This window comes from Lissotriton helveticus, chromosome 7 (assembly GCF_964261635.1).
Source record: "Lissotriton helveticus chromosome 7, aLisHel1.1, whole genome shotgun sequence".
NCBI lineage: Eukaryota > Metazoa > Chordata > Amphibia > Caudata > Salamandridae > Lissotriton > Lissotriton helveticus.
In genome coordinates this window covers 1,202,112,952-1,202,136,561 of record NC_136068.1, presented here as the reverse complement: position 1 = coordinate 1,202,136,561, position 23,610 = coordinate 1,202,112,952, and the positions used below count along the sequence as shown (strand labels likewise).

General features: G+C 47.3%; 1 protein-coding gene across 1 annotated transcript in view; it reads right to left on the bottom strand.

Annotated features, from left to right (window-relative positions):
* Nucleotides 1–23,610, bottom strand: part of UTP6 (UTP6 small subunit processome component) — a 428,027-nt gene that overhangs the window by 133,059 nt on the left and 271,358 nt on the right. Inside the window, exon 11 of the mRNA XM_078654392.1 lies at nt 8,306–8,487. Within this exon, the coding sequence (XP_078510518.1) occupies nt 8,306–8,487 (182 nt within the window). The remainder of the gene's footprint in view (nt 1–8,305; nt 8,488–23,610) is intronic.

Here is a 23,610-nt window from a genome sequence, read left to right as displayed (position 1 = left end):
TACTTTATGCCCCGTCCCTTAAGATCCACTTTTAATTGTACAGGGACTGCAACAATGTCAGGAAGAGGTATCATGATCTCCTTACAACAGTCTCACAATTTGAAATTGAATGCTTTAGATGGCTTTGCGTCCACAGCCCCATTACTATGCTGCTGCATCGGGGGGCAACAAACCTTGTAAGTTCTTTTTAAAAAAAATTTAAATAGTCTTTTTATTAAACATTTGCTCATTATGCATTAATGATTACAAAATGTGGGATGCACATTAATCAATCAATTAAGCATTTGTAAAGCGCGCTACTCACCCGTTAGGGTCTCAAGGCGCTAGAGGGGAGGGGGAGAAGGAAGGAGCTACTAATTAAACAGCCAGGTCTTGAGAAGTCTCCTGAAGGTCAGCAGGTCCTGGGTCCGTCTCCGGTGGGTGGGGAGGGTGTTCCATGTCTTGGCGGGGATGTGGCCGCTGGTCGTTCGTGGATGCGCGGGACGGTGGCGAGGTCAGTGCAGGGCAGCTGGCGGTTCGGGGTGTAGAAGGTGAGTCGAACGTTGATGTGTGCTTGTCCGGTGTTGTAGAGTGCTTTGTGTGTGTGGGTGAGGAGCTTGAAGGTGATCCTCTTGTTGACTGGGAGCCTGTGCAGGTCTCTCAGGTGGGCGGTGATGTGGTTGCGGCGGGGGATACCGAGGATGAGGCGTGCGGAGGAGTTTTGTATACGTTGGTGTCTTTTCTGGAGTTTGGCCGTGGTTCCTGCATAGAGGGCATTGCCGTAGTCCAGCCGGCTGCTGACGAGTGCTTGGGTGACAGTCTTTCTGGTTTCGATGGGGATTCATCTGTAGATCTTGTGGAGCATGCAGAGGGTGTTGAAGCAGGAGGAGGAGACGCCATTGACTTGCTGGGTCATTGAGAGCGATGAGTCCAGGATGAACCTGATGATTGGTGAAGGCTGTGCGCTGGAGTCCCACGCCTCCGCGTAGCCGGAGCTCCCGTCCCTGCCTCCTCCCACACCTCGTGGTCAATGGCGAAGCAGCGAGAACGCTGGTCTGGCGTTTCTCCGTGAAGCTGTGGTCTGCGGATTTGCCGTTTTTCCGCCGGCACTTGCACGAGGAAATCGCTGACTAATAACGATGTCCTAAGCTGGGGATCAAGGTGACAGAGCAGCCAAAGTATCCGGTTTTCGAGGTACGGTGTGCGGTGAGACGCTGTCTGTGGTCGGCGCTACAAGTTGCAAGGCGCTATCTCAGCTACTGAGGCTGCGGGTGAACACGCAAGCGGCCGCAGCTTAGGGGCTTGATTTCTACGACGGTCTTGGTATTTGGAGCCTGCTGAGACTTTATTTTGTGTGGCAGATGTGAAGTATCGACTGGGCTACAGTTACAGCTACAACTTTAAAGGCACAAGCGGCAATGTGCTACAGCAGGCAAGATACTACGGACTTGGTATTTGGAGCCTGCTGAGACTTTATTTTGTGTGACAGATGTGAAGAAACGACTGGGCTACAGCTACAGCTACAACTTTAAAGGTACAAGCGGCAATGTGCTACTGCAGGCAAGATACTAAGTGGCGACTAGATCATAAATGGGCATCTATCATGTAAGTGTTACGGATTGGGCTTTCTGGGCCCTGTGACATTGCATTGGCATAAGCCCTTGTTACCAGGCGCTTACTGGCTGTCTAGCCCTGATTTATTGGCATAGACTCTCTCTGTCGTCCGGCCCCCACCTGTGAGGGAAAAAGACTTTCTCTATCTCCCTTGTTTCAGGTTAATACGCAGCGGTTGAAGGACACGGATTGTTTTCTTTTCTGTTGCCATTCAACATTTTTGATTAGCGGTATGGGCAAACAGTTGAATGCACGCGCCAAAGCGCGAATCAGGCGCCAGGAGATGAAGGATGAGGCAGCTGCCACTAAAAATTTTGACACAAGTGTTGAGAAAGAGGACTTATTAGTCGATATTTCTGGAACCTCGGGGGACGAGGAGGAAGAGTCCACGGAGTCTGTTTTTCCCATCTCTGTTCAATCAATCTGGCCGGAGAATTTACCCCTAGGGCAAGAGGACTTTGTACATAAGGTGAATGGGGGCGAGTCGACCAAACTAGGAACGTCTAAGGATGGGGGGCTAGGACAGGCTCAGAAAATCTCTAAAAATTTCCCCCTATTTGGGGAAAAAAATGACAATTTGATGCCTGCGCTTCTCCCCTCTCCAGCGGCGGGAAGTCCAACTCTAATCCCCTCTACAATGGGAGTTAAAGACATCTCCTCACCGGCTGCATTGGTGCCGCAAGAAAGCAATTTTTCGGCAGATGGGGCGTCACCCCTTGCGGAGCCAATAGTATCTTCTCTCCTTGAAGTGCAAAGTCCGATTCTAGGAATGGAGACTGCGACCACAGGAGAATTCCAGATTTCAGTTAAAGATATGCTCAACATGATATTGGGCGAGGTGAGGGAAATAAAAAACTCGCAAAGGTCGGATTTGGCCCTTATTAACCAAAGGCTGGATAAAATCGAAGAAGTGATTTCTTCTTTCCCTGTACGACTTCAGGAAGCTGAGACAAGGATTTCGGACCTGGAGGATCATGTGTCTGAAGTTAAAAAAGAGGTGTCATCCCTCTCTAAGACCTCTAAGTCTCTAGAAATAAAGTTAGATGAAATGGAAAATTATAATAGGAGGTCGAACCTCAGAATTGTGGGAGTCCCCGAGAAAATTGAAGGTTCTGATATGACACAGTGGCTTACCTCCTTCTTCCTCCATGAGGTCATTCCAGAATTTAAAGGGGACTTGACGATCACAAGAGCACATCGTGTCCCTGCTCAACCATTTCCAAACTCCTCTCTACCCCGAACTATTCTTGTGAATTTTGCAGATATCCGAGTGAAAGAAACTATTCTGTCTAAGGCCTTTAAACAGAGGCAATTCTCGGCTAACCCCTCTACTAAATGTTGGATCTTCTCGGATATGTCCGCTGCGGCTGCTAGAAGGAGGAAGGAATTCGTAAAAATGTTACAATTGTTTAAGGACAGGGGAGCGCAAGCTATGATTGCTCAGCAATCAAAACTGAAAGTTCTGGTTAAGGGCAAATTTCATTTATTCACGGACATCGACGAAGCACAGGGGCTGTTAAGCATGATCTCTAAGGACCAATGAATTTAGGCCGTAAGACTGCCCCTTGAACTCTGGTATAGAAGTTTTCTTTTGGAATTTTGATTTTTTGGTGTTGTTTCGAATTATGGAAGTCTGCCGGTTGGCAGAGGAGACTACCTATCCCGCTGAATATTCTTAATTTTCTTCTTTGTTTTGCGAGGGAGGAGGGAGGAGAACAGGACTGGACTCCAAGGAAGGTCAAGGGGTGCTAATTCAAGGCACCTTATGGGTGGGGATGGGACTGAATGGCTGGCGTGGGGGAAGGGCCATAAAGGATGGGGGGACGAGAGGGGGAGGGGGGAGGGCGGAAGGGGGTAAGAAATCAAAAAAAGAAGTCTTGGATGATTCCATATATTTACTGGCACACAGCCGGAAGTTTAAGAAGGTCGTTAATTCTGAAGTGTGGTATTCCTGGCAATGTGGGGTCAAAAAATAGTCTATTTTCAGATTTGGAAATCAGATATGTGGCGATTTTTTTGTTTTTTTTTGTTTTGACTCGGAAGTATGGGGGTGAAAATTATTTCCTTTAACGTAAATGGGTTAAATAATAGGAAAAAAATGAGAGCAATTGAACTATGGGTTAAAACGCAACAGCCGGATGTGATTCTGTTACAGGAAACCCACATACCCAAGTCGAAAAATGAGGAATTTTCTATGTTTAAAAGTTGGGCATCCTGTAGAGTATTATCTGCATGTTCAGAATCACAGAAGGGAGTCGCGTTATTTTTGAGTAAAAAACTAGAAGCTCAGGTGGGTCAGGTGGAGCATGATGGGATGGGCCGATGGTGTTGGGCCAGCTGTGTTATTCCTAACAGAAATAACCCAGTGACATTTGTTAGTTTTTACGCTCCAACGGAGGATAGACCAGCGATATATGAGGAGCTTTTTCATTCCTTGTTAATGGTCAAGGGGGAAATCATTATAGGCGGGGATTTTAATATTATGATGAATAAAGGGCTGGATTCATCCAGTAAGTCGATGGTTCAATATAAGCCCAAATCCCTTAGATCGATTAGGAATAATATGGCGATTTTTAATTTACTAGACCCTTGGCGCAATCAAAACCCAGATAAAAGGGAATATACCTGTTGGTCTGGCAGGTACAAATCCTCCTCCCGGATTGATTTCTTTTTAATCTCACATCAAATTAATTTCTCTAAACAGATGTTGCTCCATAACGGATTCTCGGATCACGCAATGATTATTATGGAAGTAGGATCGGGAGATAGGGTAAGAATCCCGAAGCGCTGGGTCTTTAATAGAAAATATTTGACTGATGAGACTTGGGTGGAGGCCATTAAAACAGAAATATCAGATTTTCTCGCACGGAATGCGGGATCAGCCCCCCTTAACTATGTTTGGGATTCTCTGAAGGCATATATTCGAGGGCTGGTTATTGGGAGAGACGCGGTCGATTTATCGGCCGCTAGGAACAGGAATAAATCGCTTCAACAGAAAATACAGGATCTGACTATACGCATGCAACATAGCTCAGATAGATCGGTCTATAGTCAACTAATTGCGGCCAAAAGAGAGTTCTCTCAGGAGCTCTATACTCAGAGTGAGGAGATTTTTCGTAAGAGCTCTCAAAAAATCTATGAGGAGAGTAATTTTACTGGCAAATTCCTGGCATGGCAGGCCAGAGAACAAGCCTCGTCGAACATTCTTTGATCTCTCCTGAGACTCTCAGAGACACTTCGGTTCCAACTGAAATTGGAGATATTATGGTCGCACATTATAAGAAAATCTATGGTACTCAAGCGATGATAGACCATCAAAAGTTATTGAAGTATCTGGAAAAACAATCTCTTCCTACTCTTTCTTCTATAGATCAAGCGAGTATGGCTATCTCCTCCTCGCGAGAGGAAGTAGAGAAATTAGTTCAACTGCTCCCACTTGGGAAAGCTGCTGGCCCTGATGGGTTTCCCTCAGAATTTTTCAAAGTTTTCTTTAGTGCCTTTTCAGATTTTTTTTATACAATTGTTAAACTTCATGTTGATGGGCGGATATGTTCCGGATTCATTTCGCGAAGGGACAGTAGTAAGTTTTCTTAAAAAGGGTACACCCCCGACAGACCCAAATTCGTATAGACCCATCACGCTACTGAACACAGACTACAAAATCATCACTAAACTATTATCCACTCGCTTTAATTCTTTTTCCGCAGATTTGATTCATGAAGATCAAAATGGTTTCGTTGCCGGCAGGCAATTGTTGACCAATACTCATTTTCTAACGGAGGCTCTTGATTTTTTTGATGCACGAAAGATTCCAGTATTAATTTTATTATTTGATGCTGAAAAAGCTTTTGATTTGGTGGTATGGGAGACACTTTTTGTTATTTTACAGCACTTCGGCATTCCAGATGCAATAATAGATCTGATACGGAATCTTTATTCAGGGGCCCGCGCCAATATCATTATCAACACAGAATCAGTGGGAATTGTCTCGGTGAAACGTGGCACTAGACAAGGCTGCCCACTGTCCCTGATATTATTTGCTTTTTTTATAGAACCATTAGCCACTGCAATTAGGAAAGCTCCAATGTTACTCCCCCCTATTAACTTGATGCCTAAAATTAAACTTTACGCAGACGACATAATTCTGCTAATCAGGCCAGAAATGCAATGTCAAGCTCGGGCCCTACAAATATTCGAAGAGTTTGAGGAGCTGGGGGGATATCGGATAAACAAAAGAAAAACCGAAATTCTAGTTTGCGGTGGCATCAACCCCTTAATACATCCTGATTTAAAGTCATGCATCAATAACAAACCGAAAAGATATTTGGGGGTTTGGTTTTCATCCTTAGTTGCTGATCTTTATAGTTTAAATTTTGTACCAATGCTGCAGAAAATTTGCGTATTGTTTGAAAGATGGAATTCCCTACCATTAACTATTTTGGGACGTATTGCTCTAATTAAGATGTCTGTTCTTCCGTTATTCAATTTTCTATTCTCAACCATCTCTTGTGCTCTGCCTGGCTCATTTTTCACTAAGGCTGAATCTTTGTTTTCTTCTTTTATATGGGCTAAAAAGACGCCACGCATTGCCTTGCACACTTTATTTGAGGATAAGGAACAAGGAGGATTGCTCTTCCGAATCTGAAAGACTATTATGATGCCTACTTGGCTCAATTTATGACTAGATTTAAGGACAATACCCAAGAACTTTTTATTAATTTTTTCTTTGATTTGATTTGTAAAGAAGCTCAGATTCCCTCACCGCTTCAAATTTTCAAATCACCAAAAACAGTTAGGTATAAGGTTTTGCACTGGTTTTTTAAAAGACGCACAGCACTTCTAAAAAGGCACTCTCTTCCATTTCTTAATTTATTCTCTCCCATTAGTTCCGTTTTCTCTTTTTTTGGGGCGGATATCAATTTGGAGCTATTAGAAAAATGGCAGAAAATAGGGTTTAGGAAACTGAATGATTTTTTGAAAAATGATACCTGGATTATGATGCCAGATTTGATAGCCCGGATTCAGGGTAATTTTATATTACTGGGTTCATATAAGCTGATTCATGGTGTTTTGCGTCAATTAGATCCGACACATCTTTCCCCCCCGATTTACTATTTAATGAACTTTTTCTGTTAATACAAGAAAGGAAGCCTGGGGAGTGGAAACGTCGGTTAACCATGAACAGGGATTCGAATCTATATGGCAAAGCAAGTAATAAATGGCTAGACCAGGAAAATATGGTATTAACGCCCGCCATATGGAAGAAAATTAATGCGCTGAATTTTTCTGCACTAAGAGGGGCCAATTGGCACAGAATGCTGTTTTTTAGTAAATGGCTTCTGTATTTCACCCCGGTTAAAATTAACAAGATGTATCCTGAGTGCTCTTCGAATTGTTATAGGTGTTTGCAGCATGACTCTGCTAATTGGTCTCATGTAGTTGCTAAATGTTCTAAAATTGTTCCTTTCTGGGAAGATATATTTACGTTCTTGCAAAACCAGTGCGAAATCTCAAGCTCTGTTAATTATAAAATGATTTTGTATGGATTCGACCCGGAATTGATGCTAGAAGGGCAATTAGTTAAATTCACATATATCGCTATGGCCGTGGCGAGGTCATTGATTCTTCAAAATTGGCGATCGCAATATTGCCCTAACGTACATGAATGGAGTCTCGGGCCTTTATCCCTACAGTTACCGGCAGATACTGGATCAGTGAGATTAAGTAAGCAGGGGCTGGGGGGAGGCATGTCCCGCAGAAGTTTCAGCGGGGTTAAAAGAATAAACCAAGCCCCGATCTGACAGAAGAGCGAGTTGTGGGCCTAGGACACAGGAACGAGAAGAACCCTAATGATAAAACGCCCTGTCATTGAAAAGTCAGCTGCTGCTCTTCCTATGACCGTCTGGGAGCCAGGTCTTTTAAGTATCGTTAGTTGAAGGCAAAATAATCACCCGGGATAAGTAGTTCCCTGCCTGGGAAAGCACATGAATTCTAGTGAACTATGAATATGGTGAATACTCAGTTTTATTAAGAGACTGCTTATGTGACTAACTATATTCCTTGCATTTTTCCTTCTTAGGCATTACTTGGCTTGCACTAATTGTATTTTATCGCTGAGAAATGTATAAATGTGGTATCCTTTGAACAATCACTAAACCTTTTGCTCAACCTTTTATAGTTTAATGAGTTCTTGACTGAAATGAGCTCCTGTACATTAAACTGCTGATTAGTCCTATGGCTGAATAGGGGTTATTAGAGATACTTAGATCTGTGATATTTATTTGTTTACAGAAACAGGAATCTTAATGGAAAAGCATACAAAATAATGTCTTATTATTGCTGACACATCGGAGAACTGAATATAAAGGAAAGATAAAGCCTTTATACTTTTCTAAAAAAACGGTGTGGTGTCATTTTTCTAGTGGAGGTACGCTGTACTGCTGAGTTGAGTGTGACGCAAGTATAACACAGTTGCCTTGGAGTTAGGCCTACCCACTTTGTGCCAGGCTACCCTAGGTGGACCGGTAACCCCGGGTCCCACATATTGCATCCCACATTATAATGTAATACCACTTATTAAGGAAAGGGATGAGACTACAAGAAAAACTGAAAATGCTTGGAGGCATCATGTGATATCCCCTGTTAAGTTTTGCAAATATCAATGCATTTCAGGAAAAGACAATAGGAGCACTATTTACTTTTATAGCCATACCTGTTGATATAGTGCTGACTGCTGTCTCATAAACCGCATAGCAACGCTGCTCCTTCCTATCCATATCCAATGCTTTTGTTTGTTTTGATGCATGCTCTGTCAAAGGAAGGCAATCCATCTCCAATTCGCGTCGTGCCATGAAGTCCCAAGTCAGAGGGTCATCCACATGAAGAGTCTGCAAGCTAAGTGTTTATAATTAGTGTCCCAGAAATGCCAACTACCCTTTTAATGTTAACATCTCTATTTAATATTAGACATTTTCTTTGTAGTCCAAATTAAGGACCTTCTTCCATTTCAGAGAGTTCACCATGCATGTCTAAAGAAATATATTAATTATCTTCTGAACCGCTTTCTGGTAGACACTATGCAACCACAGACTCCTCACCCTGTGAATCGTCCCAGGCACCAAAATGGATCGGGCCAAATCTGCGCCAACTCACATCACCATTAGGTGGCTTCATTAGTCCATATCACAACTCCATCTACCTCAGATGTCATGACATGGAGCTGCATAAAGGTGCCAGCCTGTCACGCTGTTTTCAGTTTACTCATGTACTTGTCCCTTAGATGAAGAGTGCCACCAGCAGATTGGCATAAAATGACTGGTGAAGTCAAACTTGGAACCTCATTAAGTGCGCAAAGACAACTTCACCAAAGTGGGGGTGGTTGGAGGGGTGGAGGTAGGGGGGGCTAGCAGTGTGGAATCTGTGTTAGTGTTAGTGTATTCACCAGAAGGACACGTCTACTTACCCTGTAAGCATCTGATCATACCCCTGTCATCTAGTGTTAGGCTCTGATGTTTGCAAGTTGTAGTTGTGGTGTAACTCTTCCTCTTAGTGTACATTGCTCCAAGTTAGATTTGCATTGCAGACAGCTGGTATGCCTAGCGTGTGAACATAAGGCAATACAAGGTTACCATGCCCTGGGTAATGACGCTCGTGCTGAGCATGCTAATAACATCATTTTGCTGTCTCATAACAGCCCCAAAATCTTGATTAATGTAGTAAGGGAATTGTCAGGAGTAACTTGCCAACCTGAGCCTCTGAGGCTAACTGAAGTGCAATGCGAAAATCTTCTTTACAGATAAAGTTGACAAAATCTACTCTGAATTCAATACTAATGGAGAATCGTCATCTACACCCATTGACTCACCACTAGAGACTATTCCCCATACAACTGGACAAAAATGGTAGACCAGGTAATACGCTTGATAACTGGGTGCCTTTTGATACTTCTACCATTTTAGCTAGTATCAAATCAGGCTCTCCTAAAGATCCCCTTCCCATCTCCACCCTTCAAAGATTGGAACTACCTAATCTTAAAATTATTATGGAACTCCTCAATGCCTCACTACGCGAATCAATAGTGCCAGCAGCGTGGAAACATGCCATGATCCTTACCTTGTTAAAGAAAGCAAATGCCGATCCGGAGGTTCTATCTAACTTGCGTCCGATCTCACTGCACCCGGCTTTCTCCAAAATCTTGGAAAAACATAACAACCTCCAGCTAACGCAATTTGTAGACTCCCAAAATATCCTACACTCGTCTCAATCTGGCTTTAGGGTGGGCTTCTTCACCGAATCCACGCTCCTGGGAGTCACCGAAACTATTAGTCAACGGCTTGATATGGGAGATACTGTGGCACTCATATTACTTGACTTGAGTGCCGCTTTCGACACAGTGTTCCATATAACTCTTCTTCAAGTCTTACACTCTAGGAGTATTGTCGGATCAGCACTTAAATGGCTGGAGAGCTTTCGGTCTAGCCGAACCTTTAAGGTTTTTTTTCCCTGACGGCAAGCACTAAGCCCTATGATTCCCATTATGGAGTACCTCGGGGCTCAATACATAGCCCTTTACTTTTCAACATATATGTCAGCCCTCTGGCTACTATAGCTGAAGAGGCTGGGCTAACTATATACTCATACATGGATGACACCCAGCTTATCTTTTCCTTGTTGACCAAACAGACTTCTAATGTGTCCTCTCTCCAAACAGGTCTAGAGGAGACAGCTAGCTGGATGCACACTAACAAGTTGAAACTAAATGGAGAAAAAACTGAACTCCTAATCCTCGGTGGAAACAAAGATCTCTGGGGCCCCCAACATTGGCCTCCTCAAATGGGTGACCTCCCCCATCACAATCTGTCCGTTACCTCCGCATAATTATAGATGATCCATTATCTATGCGACAGCAAGCGGTTAAGGTAACCTCAATCTGCTTCACAATTTTGAAATGGCTCAAAATAATTCTCTGGATGCTGCCACCTTCGACACAAAAAACTGTGGGCCAAGCCTTGATCGTGTCCAGACTGAACTACGGCAACGTCCTGTATTAAGGCGCTAATAAGGAGGTGCTTTGGAAGCTGCAAGTTGTCCAGAACTCTGCGGCCAGACTTCTATGCCAGTTACCTCGAATGGCCTCGGTTTCAGGCCCTCTCCGCAATCTCCACTGGCGCAGGATAGAAAATCGTTCCAAATTCAAAGCCCTTTGCTATATGCACAGGATTATGGCTGGTACAGCACCACTTTATTTTAGGACCTTACTACACTCACACCTCCCTATGCGTCTCCTTCGGTCATCCAATCCGGCTAAGTTTCAAGTTCCCAGGATCAAACGCGCACGTATGGGCGGACGGTCCTTCGCTTATTTGGCCCCGTCTTTATGAAATTCTCTCCCACTCCGCCACGAGGATAACTACCACAAGTTCCGTAAAGGCCTCAAAGCATGGTTATTTAACCTCTAGAGTCTGTCCTTTTCTCTTCCAGCATGGGTCCGTAGGCGCCGGGAAACCTCTGGCTAACTGCTGCGCCATGTAAATTTAACAAATAATATAATAAATAATAAGGTGCGTGAGCACAATGTGCAGTGAAAATTATACAGCAAGATATCTGCAAAAGACACAGGCTTCCGAGGAGGATGGAGAGCGCTTGTAAATTTACAGCACTACATGCAACAAACAGATGCTTACATGTTACGTAGCATTTCAGTTTATAGCATATACAGCTGCTTAGCATACACTGCAAAGCAGTAACCTCTATAAGCGATGGCTACCATGTGGGTAATGCTGATGTCTGAAAGTTCTAGCCCACCATGACATGTTGACTGACTGAGATGTCTACACATTAATTCTTCGTAAAGGTGTGTGGTTTGACCTTGTGGCCACCTTCAAATATCAGCCCAGCGGGATGATTCCAAGGAAAGCCATGGCTGCTTCTTTCTAGCGGGTGGAGTGCTACCTGGGAGGAGCAGGTAGAATCCTCTTCGCTTTATGATAGCAAGTCTGAATACATTTGACTATCCACCTGCCTTGGAGATGGGATGTTTCTAAGGTTTTGCATAGGAGACAAAAAGCTGGTCCGATTTGCGGAATGGCTTGGTCTTCTAAATGTAGTACCTAAGAGCTCTCTTGACATCCAATGTGTGGAGTGCTCTTTCTACAACCGAGATTGGTTGTGGGAAGAGGACACTATGGTCTGTTTATGGTGGAAGGGTGATGACACTTTACGGAGTAACTTGGGATTAGTCCTAGGAACAACCTTATTCTTGTGGACCTGGATTAAGATCATGTAGAGTAAGGGCTTGCAGTTCACTAATGTGCCTAAGTGATGTAATGGTCACTATGAAGGCCATTTTCCAGGATAGGAAATAAAGAGATGAATACATAGGCTCAAATGGCAACGCGTGGTGGGCCTGCCGGAGAAAATTGAGGGGGCGAAGGGCGCAACCGCCGCAACAACGTTCGCGTGGTGGGCCTGCCGGAGAAAATTGAGGGGGCCGACATGTTGGGCTATCTGGAGGCCTGGCTACGGGATGTGGTTGTCCCGGAGGGGCTGTCACCGTTCTACACTCTGGAGCGTGCTCACCGCGTGCCGGCTCGTCCTCCGGCCGAGGGCCGGCCTCCCCGCCCGGTGGTGGCGCGGTTGCTGCACTACAGGGATCGGGACCTCATTCTGCACAGGGCGTGTGCTCTGGGGCCCTATAAAGTGGACAACACCCAGGTCTCCATATATCCTGATTACTCTTTGGAGGTCCAGCGGTAGCGATCAACTTTTCTAGCGGTCAAGAAGGCACTTCGAGAGGAGGGCGTCCGCTACTCTCTCCTGTTCCCTGCTCGCCTACGGATCATGCTCGATGGCAAATCTTCCTTCTACGACAACCCCGACGACGTCTGGGACTGGCTGGAGCTCTACAGGACCGGCGCGGATGCACTTCATGCACCTGGGGAACAACGGAGGGCACCACCGAGGCCTAGACGGGGTAGGAGACGCAAGAAACGACCGCCGAAGGTTCGGACACCCTCGGTCTCACAAACTGAGCAGGAGCGCAGGGATGCCCTTCAGGCGGTCTCCGACATCTCTCAGGCGTTGGACTCCGCGACGGCTGTGGAGTCGGGATCTCGCGGTGGCACTGACGGGGGGGACCTCGGAGGAATCGGCGACTGGGGACCCCATACCTCCGCATGCCACGCCTGGGACTGCAGATGGTTTGCTGGACGAGTGAGGCCAATGCTCCCCTGAACTGGTATCGTATGACCTGCTGTGATCGTGACCTGGGATGGCGGCATTGACCTGTTGGGCCTGGGACTGGTGTTGGGCGGCCACCAGCTGTGGCGCTAGTAGCTTTACTTGTGGAGGGGATGCGGGGGGGCATGGGGCACGTAGGGGGGGCCTAACTGACTCGGGGGAGTGAGCTGCTGGCGAGCTGGTGAGAGAGGCGACAGGCCACCCCCTCATTTCCCACACCTACTGTGGGACTCTGGTAGTTACCAGGGATTGTTACTGTTGGGTGCTACTTATTTGGATGGGTTTCTACTGTTGGGGACCTATTCTGGGGAGGGGTGGGACGTGGGGCTGTTGGGGTGTGTCGGGGTTCATTTCATGGGGGGTAGCCAGTGTGCGTGCGAAAGTTGCTTTCATTGGGGTTGTGCTTGTCGTGAGGAATGGGGACCCTCCTTGATCTGAAGTGTGTGACCTGGAATGTGAGGGGTCTGAATTCCATGCTGAAACGCCACAGGGTCCATGCCCATCTTGTCCGCAGGGGGGTGCAGGTTGCCTTCCTGCAAGAAACCCACATCGATCAGACTGAGGGGCGGGCCCTGCAGCGCAGGTGGCGGGGGCATATGTTTTATACCACTTACTCGGCATTTGCACGGGGGGCTTTGATTTGGGTCCGGGCGGGGGTTCCCTTTCAGCCTTTGGTGACGATAATTGATCCTGAGGGAAGGTTTGTTGCTGTACAGGGCCGCCTGGATGGGAGGGACGTGACACTCTGCAGTGTCTACGCCCCGAACGTGGACCAGCCTGCTTTCTTTGCGCGACTGTCTGGGAAGCTGGCGACTGTCCTGGCTGGCACGGTCCTGCTTGGGGGGGATTTTAACTCTGTGTTGGACGTGGGGCTAGATCGCTCTCACCCACCGCTAGCGCAGGCAGCAGCTCACAAGTTGGCGCAGAGTAGGAGAGACTGGCAGGGTAGTTGGGGCCTAGTCGATGCATGGCGGACCCACCACCCGACGGACAGGGATTTCTCCTTTTACTCCCCCCCACACGATCTGCATGTTCGCCTAGACAGCATTCTGTGTTCCCTGGACATCCAGAGCCTGGTCCGTCATAGTGAGTACTTGACTAGGACGGTGTCTGACCACAACCCTTGCCTGGTGACGGTACAGTGGATGCGACGGCGCCAAGCTATTCCTACGTGGCGGTTAAACCCACTGACGCTGGAGGACCCAGCATTTAAGGCCAGTGTGCGTAGTGGGGTGGAGGGGTATTTCGACGCCAACGTGGACACAGCCTCCAGCAGGGCTACAGAGTGGGACGCCTTTAAGGCGGTGGTTCGGGGCGTCTGCATCTCGGCTACCGCAGGTGTCCGCAAAACCCTGCTGCAGGATGTAGAGCGCAGTGAGGACCGATTGCGCGCGGAGGAACGGCGCAGCCATACGGACACTGAGGCTTATGGCGCGGTTTCGGAGGCACGAGAGGTGGTGGCGTGGTGGCGGCAGCATTGGAAAAGCTGCGCTGCTTTGATTATAAGGAGTTCCTGGTCCGAGCTCACGCTGAGCGGGACAAAGTGGGTTCGTTGCTGGCGTGGTTGGCCAGCCCTGGGGCCCGTGGCTCCCCTATAGTGGCGCTTGCCACGCCGGAGGGGCGCATGGTCTACACGCAATTGGACATTAACGACCAATTCCTCCAGTATTACGAACACCTTTACAAGAGCAGGATGCCAGATCCCCCGGCAGAGCTGGAGGAGTTCCTGGTATCGGCGCAGTTACCCAGGCTCGACCCGGAGCACGCGAAACAGCTGGGCGGAGATATCTCCGAGGGGGAGATCAGGGTGGCCATCAAACACATGGCTCGCCGGAAGACTCCGGGTACAGATGGGCTCCCGATTGAATTCTATGCGGCCTATGCGGATGTGCTGGTTCCGCGACTGCAGGCGGTTTACCAGGAGTCCTGGAACTCGGGGTGCTTGCCGGCGTCTACTCGCGAGGCCTTAGTGATACCCTTACTGAAGAGAGGAGGTGCCGCGAGCTGCCGATCGGCGTACCGCCCGCTCTCCATGCTCACCACGGATTATAAGATCCTGAGCCGGGTTCTCGCGACGCGGCTCCTGACCCACATGCGCTCCTTGGTGCATAGCGACCAGGCGGGCTTTATTCCTCAGCGCACCACTGCCACCTGTGTGCGCCGGTTGCTCAGGATCATGGGGGGCGAGGCCGCTAGCTTTCCGAATGCCGCAGTCCTCTCGATTGACATCGAGAAAGCATTTGATAGCGTCGAGTGGCCATACCTGCTCCGTGTCCTAGAGACATTTTGGCTGGGTGACCGCTTTGTGAAATGAACTGCCTTGCTCTATGCCGCGGCCGCGGCCCGGGTCAAAACGGGGACCACCATTTCAGCCTCTTATGCGGTGGGTAGAGGAACCCGACAGGGGTGCTCTCTGTCGCCCCTGTTATTTGCACTGGCCATAGAACCACTGGCAGCGCATGCCCGGCTGGGCCGGGCGTATGCAGGGCTTCAGCTGAGAAACGACACCCACTACATCTCTCTCTACGCGGACGATTGCCTGTTGTTTTTGGCGGACGCGGACGATTCACTCCGTGGGGCCGAACAGCTCCTGTCGGACTTTGGTCGCCTCTCGGGGCTGCGAGTCAACTGGGGGAAGTCTTGCCTCTTCCCGCTGACTCCGAGGGCCGCTGACACCCAGCCGGAGGGTGCCTTGCAGTGGGAGTACCATTGCCTCCCCTATCTGGGCACACTCATCTATCACTCGCCTGCGGCCCTCCTAGACGGTAACATCAACAGGGCAATTCGGAGTCTGCGGGGTTGCATGGGTTTCTGGCAGACGCTGCCGCTCTCGGTCGCGGGTCGTGTCGCGCTGTTGAAGATGGTGGCACTTCCCCGATTGCTGTATCTGTTCCGCACTCTGCCGATCTGGATACCCGTGTCGGTTTTCAGCAGACTCCGTTCCCTGATGACGGGGTTCATCTGGGGTTCGGGCAGGAGACGGGTTGCGCTGACCACGCTGATGCGCCCCAGAGCGGACGGGGGCCTTGCAGCCCCGGACTTTGAGTGGTACTATCTGGCAGCGCAGCTGCAGTGGCTGACCCAGGCGGTGGCTTTGGAGTTCCGAGGCCCGGAGGATGTGCCGGGCAAATTGTTCCCGAGACATATCATCTCCTTTATAGTGTTGGGACAGAAACTAGACCTAGCTCTGCTCACCTTGGAGGAACGGACGATCCGCAGCTGTTGGCTTCGGGCACACAAGCGCTCCGGTACTGTTCGCCCTTACGCCCCAGACATCCCGCTCGGGATGTGCACGGCCTTCCCTCATGGCAGCGACTGGTCCACCCTTGCAATCTGGGAGGAACTTGGCCTGCAGATGATCGGCGATCTCTACAGGGACGGCTCGCTGCTCCCGTTTCAGGAGCTGCAGGACTCCTACGATCTGCCGAGGGGTGGGTATCTGCTGCATGCTGCATTGGTGGCTGGTATTCGTCGGTATTGGGGGAGTGGGCTCACTGAACCGCCGACCTCGGAGTGCTGCCAATATGTGGTGACGGCCGCTGGCACCTACAAGGCTGTCACATGCCTTTACCGACGGCTGACATCTACGGCCTTGCGACCCTTGGATGGGCTACGAGCCAAATGGGAAGGGGACATCGGGCGTTCTATCCCTGACACGGTGTGGCCACAGCTACTGCGCAGAGCATGGAAGGGCACAAGGAACGCCAGGTTCCAAATGGTCCAATTTTTTACCCTACACCGAGCGTACCTAACACCGACGAAGATCTCGCAATATTTCGAGGGGGCTTCCTCGCTTTGCCCCAGATGCGGAACCGCGGAAGCGGACTTCGCCCACATGTTTTGGACTTGCACCAAGCTAGCGGGTTACTGGGAGGCGGTAATGTCTTGCCTGAATGCTGTCACGGACCGGCAGATCGCTCCTGACATGAGCACATGCCTCTTATTGTGGTTCCCTCACACCCCTCGCAACCGAGTTACCAGCAAATTTTGCGATCTGGGATTAATATTGGCTAAGCGGGAAATCTCCATGCACTGGAAATCGACTCAAGGCCCCAGCTACCTGCACTGGAAGACCACACTAGAGCGCTGGGCGAAAGCGGAGAGTACATTGCGGCTGCGCCAGGCTAGGAGTCTTGATAATGACAAAGCGCTGGAGGTGGCCAGGGCGTGGGAGGCCCTGGTAGTAGCGCTCCAACTGCCGGATGGCGACCAGAGCGAGGATGGGGGGGAGACTCCAGGGTGAGAGCACCGAACCTGGGATTCCTCACACCCGCCAGGGTGCACACACTACTCACACCTACTGCTGGCAGACCTGGGGGTCGGGACTCTCCGTTGAAGGGAGCCTCTTACCCTCCACTGTGGTCCCTGTTCAGGACAAGGGCTGATAACACATCATCGACTGGCAAGGAGGAGCTCGGCACACTGGCTACTGGGGGGGGGAGGGGAATGCGGGGGGGGGGGGGGGAGGTCAGTTGGGGACTGTTCTATATAAAAGGTGTCTTGTTGGAGCTGTGCCGCTTTGCCGCATCGTTAACTGATGCCTGACTTAATTTATCCTGTAATGTACCTTTTCCACTTGATTGCCAATAAAAACCGTTTTTACAAAAAAAAAACATAGGCTCAAATGGCAGTCCTATGTCTCTGATGAAGACTACATTGATATTACACCTCGGAGCAGGGGGCACTCCAGAAAGAGTTACTGCTTGAGAACCTGCATGAAGGCCGTAATAACTGCGTTGTGTAGTTCCTTCAAATCCGTCCGGCCAACACCAACTAAGGGCTTGGTGTCAAGACTGATTCCAGACATCCCGGCAGGATATTTTGGCCTATAGACCAGCTAGCTCACAGTGCCACCATAAGCCCCCCTTAACCTACCAGGGAGCGAATGGTTTCTAGCAACCAATGAACATGACAACCCTGATTCCTCAGGAATCATGGAAGAGTACAGAACCTTTCGCTCAGCCATTTGTGGTCGCTTATTCTCAGAGAAATATACAGAAAATATACAGTGGAACGTTTTCAATAATATTTATTGAACCAACAATATTCCTGATAGGATAGAGTGAAGGACACAATCTTGGTCCCAGTTGGACACACCTCAAGGAAAGTCAGACTGGTGTGTGGTGGATTCTCAGTGTCTCCGTGTCAACTGAAGTTTCTCCTCTGCTAATCTATTGGGATGCTCAATATTTATAATAATAAACAACCTTGCATTGTGCAAATTAGATGAGCGATCTTATAGGTATGTAGATAGCATCGTGGATGAAGATAAGACGGCTTTTGTACCCAGTGCGTAGATAGGCCTAGTACATGATGTTCAAGGCATTGGAATAATGTTGTGCGAAGCTGGATGTGTAAACAAAGTAGTTTCAGAGAAACTAATCCAACATTGTCATGCATGCAAATGTGTGCAAAAGTTCACAGCTGAAATGTTATTTTGTAGGGCAATGTAAGAAATTAGCTGCTTCGCAACACGGGCCTAACTCGGGAATATAACAACTGGAATTGTGAAGAGGGGAAATTGTTCTCTATTCTGTGTATTGGCAGCAGCTAAGTGTAGACAAGGCCTGCTTTCTCTAGGTAGGGAATGGTATAACACTAGATTTTAGGGGGTTAATTCCCTTCAAAATGCAGAACTGAACAAACCATTTTCTATTTTGCTGGGCACCAGGCCCGAGTTGTAGGCTGTTCAGCTTCTTTTAGGATGGGCATATATACCTGTGGATGATTGAGGTACCCAAATTCTAAGACATCAGTAGCCAATTTGGAAGGTTGAGCTGTCTGGGATTGGGATGCTTCACCAGAGTATGCCAGTGCATCAGCAGGTCCTGTCTGAGAGGAAGCCTCTCGTCACAGATGACAGACATCTCTAAAAGGGTGGACTAAAAGGGCTGCCTGGCCCAAGTTGGCACTACTAGAATGAGGTGAAGCAATGTTTGCTGGAGTTTCCTCATCACAAAGTGAATCCTCTGGAGAGGTTGAAAAGTGTAGGCATTTATCCCTGGCCAATTCATCCATAGTGCTTTGCCCATGGACTATGTGTGTAGGCACCTGGCAGCAAAGCTTGGACATTTTATGTTTACTGGGGTTGAACCAGGTCTGTCTGTGGGGTGCCGCAATGCTGGAAGTATGTGTGAAGGACCTGGAAGTAGAGTTCCCACTCTGGGACTAGTTGATTTGTCCTTCTGAGCAGGTCTGCAAAGGTTCTGTCCGCCTTAGGGAGTTCCTTCGCCATTAGATGAATGGTGTGGCCAATGCCAGATCGCCTGGGCCAGGTGAGAGAACCAGGTGGAGTGTGTGCTGCCGTGCTTCTGCAGGTAGTACTTGGTGGTCACGCACACTGTCGTGGTGAGAGACCACTTTACCCTAAACAACTTGAAAAAAGGCTCTCAGAGCTGAGCGAATGGCTAGCACTTCTAAGTGGCTAATGTGGCAAACCGGTTGTTGAGTGTGCCACATGCCCTGAAAATTCATGTAGTTGTAGTACACATCCCAAGACGCAAGAGGAGCCCGTGGTAATTGTCACTTGTGGTGTTGGGTCTGCAAAAGCTGTGGTTTGCAATAAGTTGTTCTTTCATCACTGCAGAGAGAGATGTACCCCTGCCGTTACCAAAATTACATCTTCCCAGTGAACCCACCGACTTGAGACCATTGCGCTGCAAGGTACTCCTGGTGGAAGTGCATGTGAAGCCTTGCAAGAAGAACAATGGCGATACAGGAGGCCATCGTTCTCAGGAAGTGCATGACAGAACATACTGTGAGGTGACAATTGGGCTGACAAAGAACAAGCAGGTTATGAAATGTTGATTGGGCTACACTTTCTCCAAGACTGAGTCCAATAAGAACCCTAAGAAGGGTTGAATATGAAGATGCTGCAAATGGAACTTGGTAGGTTGGGGATGTGGATTGGGGGGGGCGAATCAACGTTATATTCATCCCAGCAACCGTCACCTTACGGTTGGTCATTGGGGGCAAATGGTTCATGGGGCTACCTGGGCCTGAATACAAAAGAGAGGATCACAATGGTGACTTTGGTGGAGGCAGTGGGAGACATGTTCATGGTGGTGATGGCAGAGGAATTTGGGGTGCTGGTGGTGAGCAGTGTGGCAAAGGAAGATGATTTGTGACTCTGTCCTTTTAGTTCGTTGGTGCTGGCTCGGGGGAGGCCTAAAAAAAGGTTCCCTCTAGAAGGCCAATCCAGTTTTCTGAAGAAGAGGTTCAAGGGGTGGCAGTAGAAGCACTTTCACTCTGATTTTGCATGTGAGTGGGTGGATGAAGAGGGGCTTTGTCGAATATTCAGTTCCTGCTGTAGCCTCTATCTCCTCATCTTCGAACATCAATGGAGGTCTTGATATCAGTTCTGGGGTTAAGGAAGGTTTTGACATAGACCAGGCCTTACGGAGCGTTTGGTACAAGACTTGGGTGGAGGGAAGGGTTTGAGTGCCTTTGAAGTGGCTGGGGCCCAACAGCAGATGAAGGTTGACTCCCTTGGCTGGCGGACCTGCCTGGCTCTAAAGCATTTTGCCGTTACTTGTAGGAAGCTGGCTCTTTATATAATGAACCAAAACGAGGTATGCTTTGTAAAGAGGCCAGGCCGCCTCCATTGGTTTACAGAGGCCAGTCGAGCAAAATTAACTATTTCGCAGATACAATAACGGCATAAAAATTATTATAAAGCGTACATTCAGCAATATTAAAAGACATTACAGATTAAAAGAGACCTCTATTAAAATACAAAAACTTAAAAAAAGACAGTTAAAAGTTATAAAATATAAAACACAGTCAGTGTAAAAATTAGTTCATCTATATAAGAACAAAGATTGATCAAATTGGCCCTTATCTTGCTTATAGGGTTGACAACTAAGAAGTTATTCTTCTTCTCCTTTTAGCAGCTAGGTAAAACGAGGCCAAACAAAAGCATACCAAGGGATCCGGTAATAGCTGGAGGTAATAAAGTGCTGGGCGACATTGTTTAAAATTTAATTCACGCATAAGGGAGGATACATCTATTTCTTTTGTTCGTACATAACTTGCAGATGAATACCAAGTGCAAGTCGTTCTGAGAAGAATGGTTATCACATGGAGAAAAAAAAAGGAAGGGCATCACCAGAATACATTTTAGAGGGATTAGCTAGCATGAGCAGGATATATTTTAATCAAAATCTCAATAATACGTATCTGTGTTGAAGGTTCGTGACAAATGTTTGATATGCTAGAGGCTAAATGATTATATTACTGTAGTCAGATTGCAGTTGGGCTCATATCTCTTTTTTAGATATTGTCAAACATAATTTCAGATCCTCACATAAGTTATGAAAGCCAATTGCCGGTTAATCTCAATGTATTTTACCCATTTTATTTTGTGTACACCATCTAAATTCAAACAATCTTTTAGGATGTGTCTGGTTAGGATTAGGGTTTCTGTCCTTCAGACTGAGAATGGGAATTATCTGTTATGTCAGAGTGGCAGTTATAGGAAGGAACAGGATTGTGGGACACATTAATCTTATCAGAAAACCGTCCTCTATGCACTGCAGTTTTGATAGATCAGATAGACCCCAGACAGCTGCCCCATAGGAGGCAATAGACAGTGTTTTTGCCTTGTAAATATTTATTGCTTCTAGTGCCTTACATCAGAGTTTTTTTACGAATCTAAAAAGCCCTCCAATACTACCAAGATAATTCCAATATAATTCCTCTATTAGTCACCATATTATGCGAGGTGTTTTTCCTAACAAAGATGATCCCCAAGTAATTAAATGAATTAACAAACTCAAGATTTCACCCTTCAATAGACATTCTGGGGGGGTTTGTTGGTCTCGTACTACCCACAAGTACAAAGGACTTGGTTTGATTTATCTTCATGACCAGGAAATACATACATTTTACATACTCCTCTAGGAGTCTCTGCAGTGCATTACCAGTTCGTGCCCGGAGCTCTGCGTCGTCTGCATAGAGGAGTATCGGGACAGAAGATGATTTAATAAAAGGGATATCTGCGGGAAGTGGGCGCGGGGACACACTGTTCTTTGTGTAGCCAGGCGCTTTATAAATGACTTATTATTATTATTATTATTATTATTATTATTATATCGCTGACCCAGTAAGCCTAATTTCACAAAAACACAAGATTGTGGAATTCTAGTTTTCGTGTTCACATTAGGAAGAGGTGGAACTAGCCGGATGGGGAACGCGCCGCCTGACTAGCTAATTTTCCTGCCTGTCATGGTGCCAAATGGACCCGGGCAGGGGGTGGCATTTTCCCCGTCTGTGGGGAAGCCTGGGTCACATATCAAAAGAGGCAGAGGCATTTCAAGTCTCCTGCCTTGACATGCGGATTACTTAGGATTCCTGAGTGCAGGAGGTGACAACACCTCCGGCCGGAGCAAGCATGGTTTCTGCACTCAGAGCATTGGCTCTCACCTGTAGGGGTCGAAAACCTGTCTGTGGTGGGAGGCTGGTCTATACCAGTAGTCAGTAGGTTTTCAGGGGGCACCTCTGAGGTGCCCTGTGGGTGCATGTATTAATAAATCCACTAGAATTCTATATACGCCAACTTGAAAACGTGTTCCTCAATTACACCTATTGTCGGTTCAAACCCAGTCCATTGCTTGTATTGGGTGCTCAAATTCGCTACTGTTTCCAATAAATAGGTCAGTTTTGGGTATTGAGCCCCTGTCGTTCAGACGTTATTGCCTGTCCTCTAACATCCAGCTACCGTGGGGTACGGTCTCATGTCTCACAAATAGCTATTTGGACCTATAAGACCTGATGCACACAAGCGTTCAGGTTTGCATCGACAATGGGTGGAATCGAAAAACAAGCTGTGAAATTGGCATATACAGAATTCTAATTGCCCTGAGAAAGTTCACATGTGGTGACCGAAACGCACTGGCTGTCTCATGCTATCACCAAAAAAAATAAAGACAATTTGGAATATTTATCATTTGGACTGGAATTTTTTGTTTGAATGGACTGCAATTTCGGTGCACTACCACTTGTGAATTTTAGAGCGTTACCGAAGGTAAGTAACTTATTCCTCTGATGGATAATTGTACCAGCAGATTCCCCACAAATACTCATCTACTTAAAGAAGACTACATCACAATTGTAGGAAGCTGGTTCTGTATATACTGTACAAAATTGAGGTATAGTGTGCACAGAATCCTGTGGAACCCCAAAGGTAGGCAGAGGTAAAATTAGATAACATGTTACTCTCTATTTGTGGTAGTGTGGACGAGCAGTAAGACTTTATCAGAGGGTAGGTAGTGTTAAGCATTTGTTGTACACCCTTAATTAGCAAATTATGTCACACGCTCAAAGACTGAACTCAGACCAATTTTGTTTGTATAAAGATATTGTCAAGTAATTTCATTTCTAGACCCAAGCCAAGCCTGACAAAGGTAAGTAAAATAAATGCTTTGCAAAATCTTATGCAGTATTTACAATTGAATACAGGTTCAAATGCGGTTTGATTGAAATACAAGTAAGTCAAAATATCGAAATTAATGTATAGCTTACTTTTCAAGTTACTTTTTCTGCTCAGTGTGATATGCCTAGATATCACACTGGGCCATCTCCTAGAGAAAAGGTAAGTAAAATCAGTTTTACACAGTTGTAGTTTTTCAGGTTTCCATACAAATCAACTCCACACTTACAAACATTTTCAGAGAAAAACACTCAACATATTCCTATTGAGAGAAATGAAGTTATCAGTTACCAGGCAAGTACTCCGGCTTTGGGGTTGAGTTTCTGGGGTTACAACAAGGGGGGGGGGGT